This window comes from Desmodus rotundus, chromosome 7 (genome assembly GCF_022682495.2).
Source record: "Desmodus rotundus isolate HL8 chromosome 7, HLdesRot8A.1, whole genome shotgun sequence".
NCBI classification, from domain to species: Eukaryota; Metazoa; Chordata; class Mammalia; order Chiroptera; family Phyllostomidae; genus Desmodus; species Desmodus rotundus.
The window spans coordinates 63344284-63360274 of record NC_071393.1 but is presented as its reverse complement, the minus strand read 5'-3'; the positions used below and the strand labels follow the sequence as shown (position 1 = coordinate 63360274).

The 15991-nt window shown below is 42.4% G+C and overlaps 1 protein-coding gene across 2 annotated transcripts in view; it reads right to left on the bottom strand.

Moving 5' to 3' along the window:
* Nucleotides 1-15991, bottom strand: part of ACIN1 (apoptotic chromatin condensation inducer 1) — a 30577-nt gene that overhangs the window by 7278 nt on the left and 7308 nt on the right. Inside the window, exons 5-8 of one of the 2 annotated variants that reach the window (XM_024556881.3) lie at nt 13106-13194; nt 11103-12356; nt 9768-9883; nt 1856-1997 (exon numbers count right to left, since the gene is read on the bottom strand). In XM_024556881.3, coding sequence (XP_024412649.3) covers nt 1856-1997; nt 9768-9883; nt 11103-12356; nt 13106-13194 — 1601 coding nt within the window. Of the gene's footprint in view, nt 1-1855; nt 1998-3417; nt 3681-9767; nt 9884-11102; nt 12357-13105; nt 13195-15991 lie in introns of those variants that run through there. The other variant, XM_024556890.4, reaches the window with a different exon arrangement.

The following is a 15991-nucleotide window of genomic DNA, read 5'->3' as shown; positions in this document are numbered from 1 at the left end:
CCAGCCCTGTAGGGGCATCATCTTGCAGTCCCTGATGAGATGGCCTGTGAGTAGCAGAAATGGTCCTGGCCTTTTATCGTGAGAGGCAGGCAGGACCCTATGTCCACCAGTGGCAAGTTGCAGCAATACCACCACCCAATACTTGGAATTCAGGTGATGACTCCAGAGTCCCTTTCTCCCCGGCCTGTAACTGGGGAGGGGGATCCTCTCACCGAGTAGGATCATGGAACCTCTGACGAAGGCAGAAGGCAGCCTGGGGGTAGAAGGTGGATAGCCCCAGGACCTGGCACACATTCAGCAGCAAGGTCAGAATGCTTTTCTTCTGAGAGTTGTATGTGGCATCTCCTCAGGGACTCCAGCTGGGACAGTGGTTCCAGTCAGGTGGATGAATGAGCTCCTGCCTCCAGGGATGGAGGAGAAGTTGGAGCAACCAACATGCTGCCCTTCACCATGGATAACAGGGACCAAAGGAAAGTCCATCTGATGATCAAGTGGTGATACATGGCTGGGCTGTCATCAGCATTAAATCCCTGGGCTCAGACCCTAGACTTCTCTGCAGGGTTCCTAGTCTTCACAGCTTAAGCCGAGAGCCCCATTCGGTATTTTACAGCATGGCACTGTGATCACAAACATTGACTCTTTAGGAGGTCTTGGTGCCCTAGAAGGGGATCCCAACAGTCTGTAGCAAACAACATAACCCACAGTCCTCAAAAGGGTAAGGGCATGTGGGCAAGCGCCCCAGCACTGACACAAGCTCTTCTTGGGGTGTCCCAAATAGGGAGATGGTGCAAGTCCACCCCTTTCCAAATGCTTTTTGCTTTCTCAATACAAGTCTCTCCAGAACAGTGCTCTTCTTGGCCCCCTGATGTAAGCAAGGCAGGGAGGCAAAAGGGGGCCCATCACAGGATCCCATATACATGCCCCCCTCTGGCCAAGATGCCTGGATAGCAGACTCGGCTCTGATTGGGCAGCTCAGTAGCAGCGGGTGGGTCCAGAGGAAGAGGCGGCATCAGCGATTGGCCAGTTGGGCAGGGTTATATTTTACGGGCGGATTACCGTACATGAGGTACTTGGACAAAGTTTTAAGAAGGACCTTGTAATAAATAATATTCTGCACATCAAATCACTTTCACCGGCCCCCACCCCCACAACACACATCAAAGAAAGGCTACACGCACAACAGTCCCTCCCACCCTGTTACCCCATTCCCAACCCACCTAATGCTTTTTCTACTAAGAGCCGAGTAGACTTCGCTGGCGCTAATGGGGGAGGCCCCTGAATTGGGTGTAGAACACTAGATAATATATATGCCAAAAAAGTAGGTAGACAGGTCACAGAAATGGAAAAGGGTTTTTGGGATCACCCTAGAATTCTGCTGAATTCTAAGTAGCTACATCTCTGCAATGAGACCACTGGGGGGCAGACGCCAAACAAAAATTCCTCAGCATGGCTGGTCAGCTGAAAACCACCAAAGCTCACTAGATGGCGTTTTGCTACAACAGGCTTTAAAAAAGAGGAAAAGCTAAAGGAGTTACCACACGGAAAAGCTGGAGGAGGTGGCAGGGAAAGCTGAGCTGGGTCTTAAAGGGTCATTAACTGTTTTCCTGTTAGAAACTTCCAGAGTCTGAACTGCACTACTTCCCCAACAAGGAAAGGGGTAAGAATGAGCCCTGTCCCCTTGCTAAACCAGCGAATTCTCCCTTGGCCCTACCCTGATGGAAGTCTCTGCCTATCCCCTTCTTTAGCTATCCAACTGTGGATGAGGGATCACCAGACTGGTCCACTCCTTCCCCTAGGTCCACTCCTGCCTGCCCCCCCCCCCCCCGCCCCACACACAAGTAGTTTGAAGATTTACCTCTTTCTTCTCCTCATCTTCAGCACTGCCCTCTGGGCGGTCATCATTGCTGATTTGGTCTGCAATAGGCATGGGGGGCTCTGGCACCTCATTTTCAGGTCTGTTTTCACTTGTGTCCATGGTCACTTCCTCCTTCTCCTCACTGACAGTATGGGGAGAGGTTGGGAGGGAAGGGCAGGGAAAAGAGAACAAAACGTTAGGTTTTGGGTCAGGAAACCCCCATGCCTCATCACTTGAGTGGGTTTGGAGAGCCACTTTTCACATCAGACTAGAGACCTTTTCCCTTCAGGAAAGTGGGAAACTGTTTTCCTTGGGGAAGTACATAGATCAAGGCAACCATATCCACCTACAGCCTGGATGGGATAAAGCTGTGATTTGTGGGGTCAGGGCTCCATTTGTTCTTAGGTAATTAACCAAAGGACTCTTACATGAAGACAAACAGCCCCTCCACCCAGAACAGTCCCTCAAAAGTGACTGTGATTTGCCCACAACCTCTGGCCTCTCTGTCCTCTGGCCACAGGCACCTTTATTTAACAAAATTGCATGACAAACTAAGAGAAGCCTGACTCTTTAAAAAGACAAGAAAAAATGACCAAGGCCATGGTGAATGATCCCAGACTTATGTTTAATCAACTGCTTAACATGGCCTATTGACCCATAGGATCTGGAGACACCTACAGGGAACGTTGGGTTGGTGAAGGTTCAAGCTTCAATAAGCACCTTCTCATCTAAAAGGAAAAACTAAAACTGCTGGAGAGAGTATGAAAGCTCAGAGAAGAAATCAGGTCACTTTTACCTGCTCAGAGGTGTAGGAATTGTTCTTATATTCTGCTTTCGCCCAGTTTCTCCCATTCCCTCATTCCAACTTCCGAGAGAGAGAGAGAGCAGGCCTCCCAGCCAAGACACACCCTCCCTGCATTTTGCCCCCCCAAACACTGAACCTACCCCACCCACTCCCCAATCTCACAAGTTCTCTCTCATTTCAGGCAGTGAATCCCAGAGATACACTTCAGATAAACTATTTCCTTCTCTTATTTTTCTGTCTTCATCTCTTAACTTCTACCTCTAATCTCACTCCCACCCAAATTACTGAGGTTTAAAAAAAAAAAAAAATCAAAATCAAATAGAGACAATCAGGGGCCTAAGTCTCAGAAGGGAAACCAAACCTCCCCAGGCTGATAACCACCACCAGGAAATTCAGCATTCCCGACAGGCTGACACTCAGAGGTCAGAACAGCTTCCCCAGAGCAGGCAGGGATGCACAGGAAGGGGGGAGGGGAAAGTCGGAACTGTGCCCCCAGCTAACAGGCCCCCACAGAAACATAAGATTCAACTCTCTAAATCTAAAAAAAAGGCTTATCAAAAAAATACCTATTTCCTACAGAGAGAGGGTAAGTGGGGCCAATTAGAAATCAAGCAGAAAGCACAAAGGGGAAAAGCAGAACGACTGAAAACAAACCAAAACGAAAAATGGAATGAAAGCCATGGATGGGGTAGAGAAGGAAGATGAGGTGGGCTAGAGCGGTGGGGAAAGGGGATACATGGAAATGTGAAGCTCTCACCCTTCTTTGCTTTCTGATATCATGATTTTTTTTCTCCCCCTGGAAGTGCTGTTTATCCCTTTCTGAAATGGAAGAAATAACAAAAACCAAACAAAAAATCCTAAAAAATTTAAAAAACAAAACAAAACACCTTCCTTGTCCCAAGATCCCACCACCTCCTCCCCAGCCACCCAATCCAGAGAGAGAAAATTGAGATGGAGCAAGTGGGGATCCAAAAAAATGGTAAATGGAAGGGGAGGTGGTGGTGGTGGTGAGGGGAGGCTAAAATAGATCTGGCTTTTAAGAGATAAGCGTTAAGTCCTCACGGCAAACCCCGAATTCGGCTGGATTGGTCTCTCTGGAGGAGGAGGAGGAGGAAGAGGGCCAGGCTGCTGGTAGTGGCTGGCTCTATTGTATTAGCAGAGCAGCGGCGATCAGCCGGAGACATGCAGGGGAGCCATCTTGCCACTTACCCAGCAGTCTGTGTGTGCGGATGGGGGAGGGCCCTGCTGCAGCAGGGGAGGGGAAAGAAAAGAGGGAGGGCCCTGAGTGAGCAAGGTTCTTAGCCTCTAGCAGGCCACAAGCAGCTCACTGCTGGCTCAGTAGGTCTGGCCTTTCTCCTTCTTTTCTCAGGTTACAACAGCTAAGGCCTAACCCCACAGGGAAAGGGTGCTCTCTCCTCGTCTTCCCAGGGGGCGGGGAGGGGGCCGGGTAGAGAGGACAAAGTTACAGCTGCTTGCTTGGAAGATTCCAGAGAATAGAGGCAAGGAAAACAGCAGAGCTGGGAGTGAAAAACAATTAAAGAGGGCAGATAACAAAGTCAGAATTGAGAGAGACAGAATGGAGAGTCTTAGGCAAATTTTTATGCCCCCCCCCGCCCCCCCCAAGAAACCAGGCCTTAAACCTTGAAACCAAATCAGCCAATCAGCTGGCCAAGGTGGGGAGGTGGGATGAGAATTGGCAGTATCCAATCACTAAAATAAAGGGGCTGCTCATCCCTACCATTGACCACATGTTTCTACTCCACCTGTCCTTTCTCCAGGGATGTTGGAAGGAGTGGATAAGCAGAGACCCTTTTTGAATTACTAGTGGGGGAGAAGGGGTGAGAGGGAGAGGTGTCTCTGAAGAGATGACAGACAACTTTGTTTCAGAGTCTTTAATAAGGTCACCCTGCCCCAGAGTCCATTGGAGCCAGAAAAGAAAAAGATAAACATGGCAAGGGGACCTTGGGTAGCTGAAGCACAAAAGCAATTCTTGGAGGGAGGGCTCCAAGGTGAAGGCTCTGAAGTAGATAAGAAACTGAAATGAGAGACAGCTGTAATACAGGGTGGGGGCAACCTGCTGGGCAGAAAGTGATTAAATAGAAATTAATTATGGGCATCTTCAGCAGCCTAAATGTGAAATGGGAACCATTCATAAAGCACTCAGTAGATGCTCAAAATGCTCACTGGTGGACTCCAAAGGTGCTTCTTTTGTATCCTAGTGGCAGTAGAGGTTTAACACTAAGACAAGCTTCTGGGTACTTAACGAAAAACTTATTTATCTCATTTTTAATACCAGAGCTTATAACCAAGAATAAAATTTTCTCTGCCACTTAAAATCTTAAACTTATGTGCCAAATGCATGCTAAAAAGGTCAAGCAGTTTATTTTATATATTACTGTAAAAGTTCCCTTTCTTCTAAGACTTGAGAGCTTTGGAGTCAAATTGGCAAGGGCCCAATCCTGGCATCAGTCTCACCCCCATACAAGCTGTGTGAGACTGGGCAAGTTCCTAATCCTTTCTGTGCTTCTTATTTGTAAAGTAGGGATAATAACAATAGCTAACTCATGGAACAGTGTGATAAGGGTTCACTCTTAAAGATCTGGCTTGAATGACATTCCCAGTCAAGGTAAGGATATGCACGAACACATGTCCACATTAGGCTATTATCTCATTGGATGCCACCTACGGAACTTTTTTGGCTTTCTCAAAAAGTAGGCTGCTCTCTCTGATACGAAGACTTTCAGTAAATTGCCTGACAGGTTTTCAGCAATGCCCCTACCATTCTATGTAATAACCCCTGGTATACTTGCCCCTCATATCCACCCTGCAGAGCTCCTGAGGGTCAGAGACTGTATTCCTTGGCCCCTAGCCCAAGGCCTAACACAGAAATGCTCAGTAAATATTTCTGAATTAGGTTGTCATTTTGGGTATGAAGTGGACACTTTAATACATGCTTGCTAAACTAAAAATTTTCATCTTAAAAATTTTTTTTGGCTAGAATTCCCACAGAGAATGTTACCTTTAAATATCCAAATAAATGTTCCCTGTCCATCAACTGTCCTAAAATACTTCCAGCTGCCAATATGCCTCCCCAGAAGTAAAACATTGGAGAAAAACATTTTCCTTTACTGGAAATTGTACCTCACTTTTTTAAGAATAATAATTTTGCCACGTTATCCTTGGCCTTAAGACACAGCAAGTTTGCGCTATTTCCCCATGATCAATTCTGTGGGATCCAAAAATTCCCAAGGTTTATTTTCATAAGAAAAAAAAAGAATCCTTAAAATTGCCCCAAAAGGGGACTCAATCTACTTGTTAGATTGAAGCCTTGTTAGCTACGTCAGAGCCCCACGCAGCTTCTCCTTGTAGTCTCTAAAAAGACAAAAGGCATCTATCTCCCTTCCCACTTATTTAAGTTCTTACACAAATGTTTCTGATATCTCTGAAATACATGTGAAATTGCGTGGGGGTTAGGGTGTGGGAAAAGCACATAAAGCATCTGTAACCCAGAATAAAAGGATAGAACTACTTGGGGGCTAATAACATCACATTACAGTTCATAAGTGAGTATGAATGAGATTCAGAGAGGCTAACGGAAAATGACCTTTTCCAGGCAAGTATGTTTGAATTTTACTTTTTGTAGAAAACTCATGAGAGGTGAGGACCTGATGTGAAAGTTAGCAAGCAACAGAGGAAGTTGACCATCCCAGGCAGTGAGATTTAAATATAGAATATCCTCAGGAGCATACTAGGTTCATGACAACCGAGCACAGTAGGACTTGGTGGATTCTGTCTTTAGATACCAATTTCTCAGTGAGCAAACTCTAATGATTACAGTAAATTTTACTTTTTTATTATGCATCATTTGGCATATTGACCCTGCAGGTCCCGTGGGGAGTATCAATTACACTGTCATATTGGCTTAAAGGACTATATCCTTCCTCCAACTCAGGCAAAAAGATAAAATATGCATAGTACCAAGAGCCCTAAATTGCTATTTCAAGGTTTATATACACAGGAAGGTTGTCTTTAGAAAAATTCAGGTGTGAATTAACTACTGCTGGATGATATGATTACCCACATCAAGTTTCCCCTGCCTTTTCCTATTTTTTTTTAAATGTAGAAACAGAATACCATTACTTCCTGCTGTATGAGGACACTTTTGTTATATTCACAGCAAGTGTAAGACTGTATTTTGGGCCCTGGCTGGTGTGGCTCAGTGGATTGAGTGCTGGCCTGTGAACCGAAGGTTTGCCGGTTTGATGCACCATTAGGGCATGTCATTTGCGGGCCAGGTCCCTGTTTGGGTGTGTGCAAGAGGCAACTTTTCCATGCATCTCTCGCACACTGCTGTTTCTCTCCCTCTCTTCCTCCCTCCCTTCCTCGCTCTCTAATAAACAAAGTAAATAAAATCTTTAAAAAAAATTGTATTTTGGAATAGGGATCAACTGAAGTAGAAGTGAGGGCTCACAAATTACTCCTCCAAGCAATGAAAAAGATACCTTACCTCATAAACCTAAAGTTCCTCAGGGAACAATCAGAATCAGAATGGATTTAACTAAGCACAATGAAAAAGTTAGGAAATCTCTTCTAACTGATGAGAGGTCTTTGAAGTAAAAAGTCTAATATATATATATATATGTGTATATATATATATACACACACATATACATATATATATACACACACATATATTTTAGAGCGAGAGGAAGGGAGGGAGAAAGAGAGAAACATCAATGTGTGGTTGCCTCTCACATGGCCTCCACTGGGGACATAGCCCACAACCCAGGCATGTGCCCTGACTGGGAATCGAACCAGCGACACTTTGGTTCGCAGCTTGTGCTCAAACCACTGAGCTACACCAGCCAGGACTTTTTTTTTTTTTTTTTTAAAACACTTTACAGAATCAATAGGCCTTAGGCTCTGTTTTTATTAAAGTCATGTGACTTCTTATTGAGGCAGACAGCAAAACCAAGGTTAAGCCACAAACAGTGTTTCCCATTTAAAACTGTTGATCCCACTTTTAAAATTGGCCAGGGTTCCCGAGATCACCCAACTGAACACTAGGACTTTAAGCTGGTGAAAGACTAGAGTGTTGTGAATTAATTGTATCAAGACATCCAGAAATGCAGGCAACCTTCTCAAAGGTTCATTTACCAAATCCAATCCCAAAATAGCCTATGGGCTTAGGCCTTTGGGTATGCCTTTTTGTTAGGCTGCTGAACAGACCATCTGAAAGGCAGGCAGAAGGAAAGTGGGTAATAGGGATATGTGTGAACTACTCCTAAACTCACAAGGCATTTCTAATCTAGAGGCTGCTCCAACTGAACCTTGCCAAGGCAACAATGAACAATCTCAGTATTTACCCGAAGTGCCACTTGCCAGAATCATGTAGATTACCTTAGTCATAATATGAAGATCAAAGCCACCTTTACCTGGGGAGAAAAACTGTCTATGACTCCAAGCCTTATTTGCCCTGGACTGCATGCGAAAGTCCAGAAATAAAGGTGCTTCAAAACAGCATAAAGTACCACTGTTTCCAGGACCTCATAGACCCACAGAATTTTAGGGTAAGCACAGAGCGTTTTAGAAAATTACTTGCTTCTCAAGGTGAATAGGAGGCAGTTCCTCATGCCCAGTTAGTAACAGGTTGTCAACACCTACTTTGAAACTACCATTATGCAAAGGACATGCTATACCCCCACGGGATGGGGGTTTGGATGGGGAGGCAAGTATTATCTCTGGTTGATATGGAAGGGAAGGTGTCACCCCATTTCCTCATCGATGGCGTGAAGCTGGGGAAATCCTGAACACTTCCAGAATCCGTTGGGTTTTCACATTATGGTCCTAGAAGAAACACTCTTTTCCAAAGGAGAATGTACTCATCCCAAAAAGGAAAAATGAAAACTTTCCAAAGGAAGTAGAATGAACTTTTGGCTTTTAAACCCAAAATGAAATGGCCACAAGATGGCGGCAGAGGCAAAAATATTGGAACGGACAGTTGCAAGGGTATTACCAAGGCAAGAGCTATCAAGGCGTACAAAACTATTATTAAAGTCCTAAGAAAATGAGATAATAATAAAATCATGTCACCTACCCACCACCCTCCAAAATCAGAAGCAAAATGATAGTCTAAAGCTCTTAGAAGAGTGTAAATTATTAGACTTTTACATAAAGGGAAAAATTATACTGGTAGTATAGCGTTAAAATGACACAGAAACACATGGAACAACTTTAGGCCAACTGTCTACAAAGAACATTCACCAAAGCAGTACCAGATTCCAGATGTTGAGAAGCTAAACATCTTATTTCTACAATGCTTTTTTTTTTTTTTCCTCACTTCCCACAAGAATCTGAAGCCAGAAATTTTGGTTCAATTGCTTCTTAATTTATAATACTTAAGAGCTCAGAATAATGGATGACTAGTCAACCACAGACTTAATTTGTTATGAGTATTTTTCTAGAACTAATATAAGAAATAGAAAACTCACATTAATTGTATGAATGATAAAGTCAATTCAAAGGTCTTTGGGATCCAGGAATAAACCTTGGACCTGATATGGACTTCATTTTTTGCTCTACTGTATGCTGTAAGAGCTAACTTAGACTGTGTTTAATAAAATGACAGCTAATAAACAAGAAAAATACAAAAACCAAAACACAGCAGCACCCTCCTGTGCCTTTCTTTGTAGACCCTCAATATGCTTTATTAACTTGTATTTCTGGGCTTAGATGTAACTGGTAAATGTGAGTTAAAGACTGAGTTAAGGTGTCCTGGGTCAATTTCGTTACACTGTCTTGAGTTTGGTAACAGAAGCCTCTGCTGTCTGTTCCTTAAAGGAACTATTTTGGTCAGATGACCCCAGGTTTGGGTTTCTTTATGCTTTCACCATCACTTTTCGGACTACCTTAAGAGCTCTAGTGGCAGGTCCCTTCAGTTAGACATAGTAACTGAAGTCTAGACTTTGTCCAGATAAAGCTCTGACTTCATATTTTAAAAGGAAACTAGGACTGCTTAGTCAAAGAACCCTAGGGAGCAAAGAACTATCCACAACTATCCCACACTTCTAGTTCCTTGTTATATCCCAATTGAGGTATATCACTTACACAATGTGATGAATCTTTTCTGATTCTGGTAGGTGAGAGGTTGGAGTTGCTGAGGTTTGGGGCTGTGTGGCAGCTGGTGGCTCTGCCTCTTCAGCTTCACACTTCTTTGGGCTCCCCTGTCAGGACAAACACAGCAAAACAAACATAGCAACGTACTTGTATCTGCTGGATTCCTTTTCTTTAACCTGGAGCTGGTAAAAGGCAGAGCAGGACATATACCATACACCAGCTCTGCATTCAGCCCTATATATTTTTATTTCATTTTACAAAGTAGAATGGAATATTGCTTTAAAAATTTCTATGCCAGCAATCATTTTATTAGAATTGTATTTTGAGAGAACTGAGAAAAGGCTTCCTTTTGGGCACGAAAAAACCCCCAAAAGAGTTCTGTGGAAGAACTGACCCTGAGCATCCTGGAGCTGAGAGCTCAGCCTCATGAACCAGGGAGTTGGAAATGAGTTAAGTGGAATCTAACAGGTATCCCCCAACCTTCTACATTTCTGGTAAATCTTGTCCAGACTAACCTTTTAGTTTTATAGCTAAGACAAAAGGGAAAATCATGCCTAATCCTCCATCTCCCTCTAGGGAGAGGGCATAATAGCCTACCCGCTCAGGCTGTACCCTCTGTGTCACATGCTTTTCGGCTGGCTCAGGTTGGCTCATAGGCCTCACTGGAATAGAGGATGAGGTGGAAGTCCTCTCCTTTGGCTCAAGGACCTGAAGTTGTGGCACTGGTGGAGTTGCAACCTCCTGACCAGAAGAGGGATCTTTGGTTTCAGTGTAGCTGGTGCTGCTGTCCCTGGAGACGCCAGGGCTCAGAGACTGAAGAAATGAAACACATAATGCAAATTACTTTACGTGGTCTATGTTCAGAAGATCACTGGGTTTTCCAACTTCTGCTGACCCATTTTAATACTATGAACTTTTGTATCCCTGTGTTTATTCCTGTTTGTGTTAGTAGTGCTCTCCCAGACTTCCTGTATTATTCCAAAAATTACTTATTAACTCCCAACTAGGTGCTGGGTACTGGAATACACATGTAAAAAAACATGTCCATATCCTTAAGAAGTTTATAGTCTAGTGGAGAAGGTGGATAAATGAAGTTAAAAAAAAATCAAATTCTTTTCTTTGTAAAGGGGCTCAAAAAAGAAAAAACAAAAGGACCTTATTTAGGGATCAATTAATTGAAAATTAGACTCTGAAATGGAGAAAGAAATCACTGAACCAGTGACTAAAGGAAGCTTTTCCTGCCAGAAAATGACAGCTTCTCCTGGGGTTGAAAAACACTGGCATACACACAGAACATCAGAACACCCAGGATACTCCCACACTTACTTTTCTGCTGTTGCTTGATGCTGAATGAGAACGAGAACGGGAACGTGACCTGGACTCTGATGTTGATCTGGAGCCCATCGTGGATCTACAAGGGTTGGCATGAGCTATCTCTCTCTGCTTAGATCTTGGAGGTGAGTGAGAATGAGAGCCTGAACTATCAGGAGAGCGAGATCTTGATCTAGAACTGGAAGATGAAGATGAGGAGGACCGGCTAGAGGATGAGTCAGCTGACCGTTTCAACCTGTGGCTTGGGAGAAGGGTATGAGAAGCCCTTCTGCCTTCCTTCTGTTCCAAAGATGGCTGTTTCAGAGATTCCTCAATGACCCCTTTGGCTGGTGCTAACTGCTCAATTTTTAGAGGAAGTGGTAGAACAGATTTGTTCAACTCAGTTGCAGGGCCCTTCTGGGTTGAGGGGTCAGCTATTGTGCTTCTCTGAACTAGAGGCAGGACACTCTCTTCTGATACTTTCTCAGCTGGAGATTCTGCATTGGTGTCTGCAGGACTTGACAACGGAGACAAGCCTCCTGCCAACTGGACCGTATGCTGAGCTATTAATAGCTCCCTGGCCTCAGTATCTGTATTAGGAGGAGATAACTGAATGAGAACAGGCGGGGCTGGCCCTTCCATGGGCTCTGTTTCTTCTTCACTCTGAAGTTGTGTAGTAGGTGGTGGTGAAGATGCTTCCTTGGTAAGTAAAGGTGGGGGAGTCTCCTCCTCACTGGCAGTTTGGTCTGGCTGTAGCATAAGAGGGGCCTTTTCCAGATCTTCAGTCAATCGAGGAGGGGAAGGAGATTTTGATTTTTCCTCCAAGCCTTTTGAAGATTTTATTTCTCTTTCTTCTTCCTCAAGGGGAGAAGCTGTCTTCATCTCTTTCTCCTGCTGATGTATGGCCAGATGACTTTTTCTACTAGCCTCTTCCTGGGACCTTGTAACTCTCCCTCCTTTCTCTAACCCCTCCTGTTCCTGTGATCTTATGGCTTGGGGTCTCTCATCCGTCACCTCTTCTGGTTTTGCTCTGGGCATCTCTTTCCCCTCTTCTTCCTCAAACTGTTTCAGAATTGGTGCATCCCCAGATTTTACTCCCTCATCTTCTTCCTCCTCCTCCTCTTCCTCCTCTTCTTCCTCTTCCTCCTCTTCTTCCTCCTCTGTTTTCAAATTTCGATCTGCTCTGATCCTCAGATTTCTGGAAGGTGTCTCTTGATCCTCTTCCTCCTCAGCAACCTGGCTGCACTCTGAGAGTTTAGCTGCTCTTGCCTGAAAGAAAAAATAGATATACAATGGTTTCAAGTATATTTGCTCACTATCAAAAGAGAAGAGAAAAAATATCTCACGAGACACACACAGGAAGGAGAAACTCAAGTGACATATGCTTTTTTCAGCAACACAGAAACACGTGTGATAGTAGACAAGCATGACTAATAGGGACCCTTATTGAATCAAAATACAGTGACCAAAAGGAATACAATAATGAAAACTTCCAGTTTATTTTTTAGCTTCAAGCTTTAAAAAATAAATATAAACTAAACATCTAGAAAGAAGGGCGGTGGGGAATCGACCTATTTAATCACCTATTTAATGTGATTACTTTTTTATTTTGGTATATTTAATTTTCCCCATTGTTTCTTTTCTAGTCATAATTACACTATACATATACTTTCATATTTGCTCACTTAATATCATATCATATAGTTTTAAGGTTTTAATTGAATAATTAGTTTTATGTTTTTAAATAATGTGCTTTAGGAAGAGAATATATGCCATGAATATATACCAGCCTACTATCACAATTAAGTTTTACTATTTATATATTCGCTCAGAAATCTGAAGGCCAGAGCAGATCTAAATTAAAAAACAAAAAATGAAAAAAAGAAGAGAAAGAGAAGAAGATGAATACACAGAAATCTAGAGACGCCAACTCTGAAATAGTTTGAGGAGGAAGAAAAGGAGATACCCAAAGCATTACCCAAAAAGGGGATGAATGCTTTAGGAGGTATGAGAGTTACCTGTCTGACCCTGGATGATCGTCTTTCTCCTTTCCTTGGTTTCTCATCATCAGAGTCACCTTTCTCTTCAATAATAGAGGAGCTTTTTCCTATCAAACAAAAGAAAATCAAGTCAGACTCATGACATGAACATTCATTCAAGGTTGCTTTCTTCTAAATTCAATCAATCATAGCACATGAGCTCGTCAATACATACTGATATCAATTTACTTGACTTCTATGCAGAAGAAAAGACTTATAAAGCCCTAAGGGTCAGGGTATTATTAACAATTCCTGCTGTGTACGTCTGGAATATTTTTAGTGTGTCAAAACCAATTCCCTTATTACAAATAACTCAAATAAATGTAAAATAACTACCAAGGCCTTCAAACTGTCTAGCAGAGATGTACAAATACAAAATGTACTTATTTCTATAAAATATTTTCTTACGCTGAGTCAAAACTAAGACTTCACTATGTTCACTATTTTTTTGGATTGCCAATTGCTACCACTCGTTTTGACCAAAATGTTATGATTAATATACCAGTTTATAAAATAACAATCTCAATGAAATAAGTACTTAAACAAATAGTTTTCAGGGCCCTAAAGTACTTAGAAATTACTAGAAGAAAATTGGACAGGGCTTCAGAAAGAACCCTTCTCAATTATATATTATATACGGAGCTCAAGGTGAGATTTTTTTTTTTTTTAAGGGAAAATAAGTTCTATTAAAAGAAAGCTTGAAAACTGCCAGTCTAGGTTACTGCAAATAGTAACTCCACATAAAACTGGAAAAATTTCCTCTCACATTTCATGTAGGATGGTAACTTGGTCACAATGACTTGACTGAGAAAAAGGAGGGAATGGGCTGGAAGATTTCTAAGTTTTCTAAAAGTATTAAAACATTATATAGAGCATCAATGCAAATACTGATGAGAAGACAGTATATAGAAGACAGCCTAAAGATCATTACATTCCAGATACATACTCAGCTAGATTGGGCTCCATTTTAATACAGTACAAAAGGTTTAAACGATCCACAAAGTTATGTTCTACACTAATAGTATATAAAATGGTGGCAAATAAAACAGATGGAGCTCCAATCCAGGATCTCCTCTCTTATTTCTGTATCTCAACAATCTTAAAATGAACTAGTCTTTGCTTCTATAATTAAAAAAAGAAAGTTATAAAAATGAACTAGAAGACTGCATATATTTTGTAAAACTTTACTCCATGATCACTTGACTAACAGGATCTCTGCATATACACCATTTTTTATCTGGGTTGGTGAATAAAGACTTGCACTATGGGTGTGTGTACAGGGTGTATGGTTAAGATATACAGTGCCAGGCCAGATATTTTTAGTAAACATTTAGAATAACCTGTAAGAAATCAATAAATAGCCCTAGTGAGGTAGCTTAGCTGGTTGGAGCGTCGTCCCAATAAAGCAACGTTGTGGGTAAGGTCAGGGTACATACAAGAGTGAACCAATGCATATGATTTCACGCATATGTGGAATCTAATGAACAAACTGAACTAACAAGCAAAATAGAGACAGACTCATAGATAGAGAGCAGGCTGACAGCTCCAGGATGGGGATGAGAGGGTGGAGGGATTAAGTAAAAAGGAAAAAGGACTAATGGACGTGGACATCCGTGTGATGACTGTGGGCGGGGGATATAAGGGGAATAAATGGTTAAGGGAGAAAATACCAACCACTCCCCCCATAAAAACAGAACAAAACAACTCCCAGACAGACAACAGTACAGTGATTACCACAGGGCGACGAGGGTTGGGGAAGGTAGGATAGGGTAAAGAGGGGATAAACGATGATGGAAGGAGACTTCACTTGGGGTGCTGAACATACAATATACAGATGATGTACTATAGAATTGTACACCTGAACTCTGTAATTTTATTAGTAACCAATGTCACCCAAATAAATTCAGTTAAAAAAAAAATCAACCAGTGAATGCATAAATAAGCGGAACAAATCAACATTTCTCTCTTTCCCCCTTCTTAAAAAAAAATGTGACAACATGAAACACGAGCTTACTTAGTAAGCAATATAAAATATAAGAGATGAAGAATCTCTTTCTAGTTCTTTGGATAAAGCTGGTATGATGCAGACAAGCTTTTGGGAAAGGTGCCATCTTTCTATTATGAGCATGGGACCACACAAGTGTTCTAAGCCAGATGTGAATTATATGTGTAGAAACTGAGCACCTTTAGCAAAAGGTGGAACAAACAGTAGGAATGGGTTAATGAATGTATTTCAGGAATTGAAAAGCAAGTCATGGTAAATATTAAGATTTCCAAGATTCCAAAGCCAGATGCCTTCAGGACAAAGGACAAGGTGGCTAGCTACTAGCTGCTAGACAATATATTAGGTAATCAACTTAAGAATGGAAGAACCATATTGGAGAATAGGTTCTTCACCCTGGAAGACAAATTCTGGACAGGATTTATAGGACCCCAGTAAGGTAGCTAAAGATCACAGCAAGCCCTGGCTGGTGAGGCTCAGTGGGCTGGGCATTGGCCTGTGAACCGAAAGGTTGTAGGTTTGACTCCCAGTCAGGGCACATACCTGGGTTGCGGGCCACATCCCCAACTGGGGGCGTATGAGAGGCAACTGATTGATATTTATTTCCCTTTCTTCCCTCTCTCTAAAAAAATAAATAAAGTCTTAAAAAATGAAAGGTCACAGCAAACCCTGTAGCCAAAGGGTATCTTTATCTTTGGGTTTGAGTAAGATACAGGAATTAAAAGAATGGAGACTGGGCAACGATGCCAAACCTAAACCTGAGTCACAGGGGCTGTCTACGTTAAACATTATCTAGCATTCCTGTAGCATCTCAGCATCCAGACTTAATATGAGAAAAAGTAATAAGTACTACATGTTCTGTA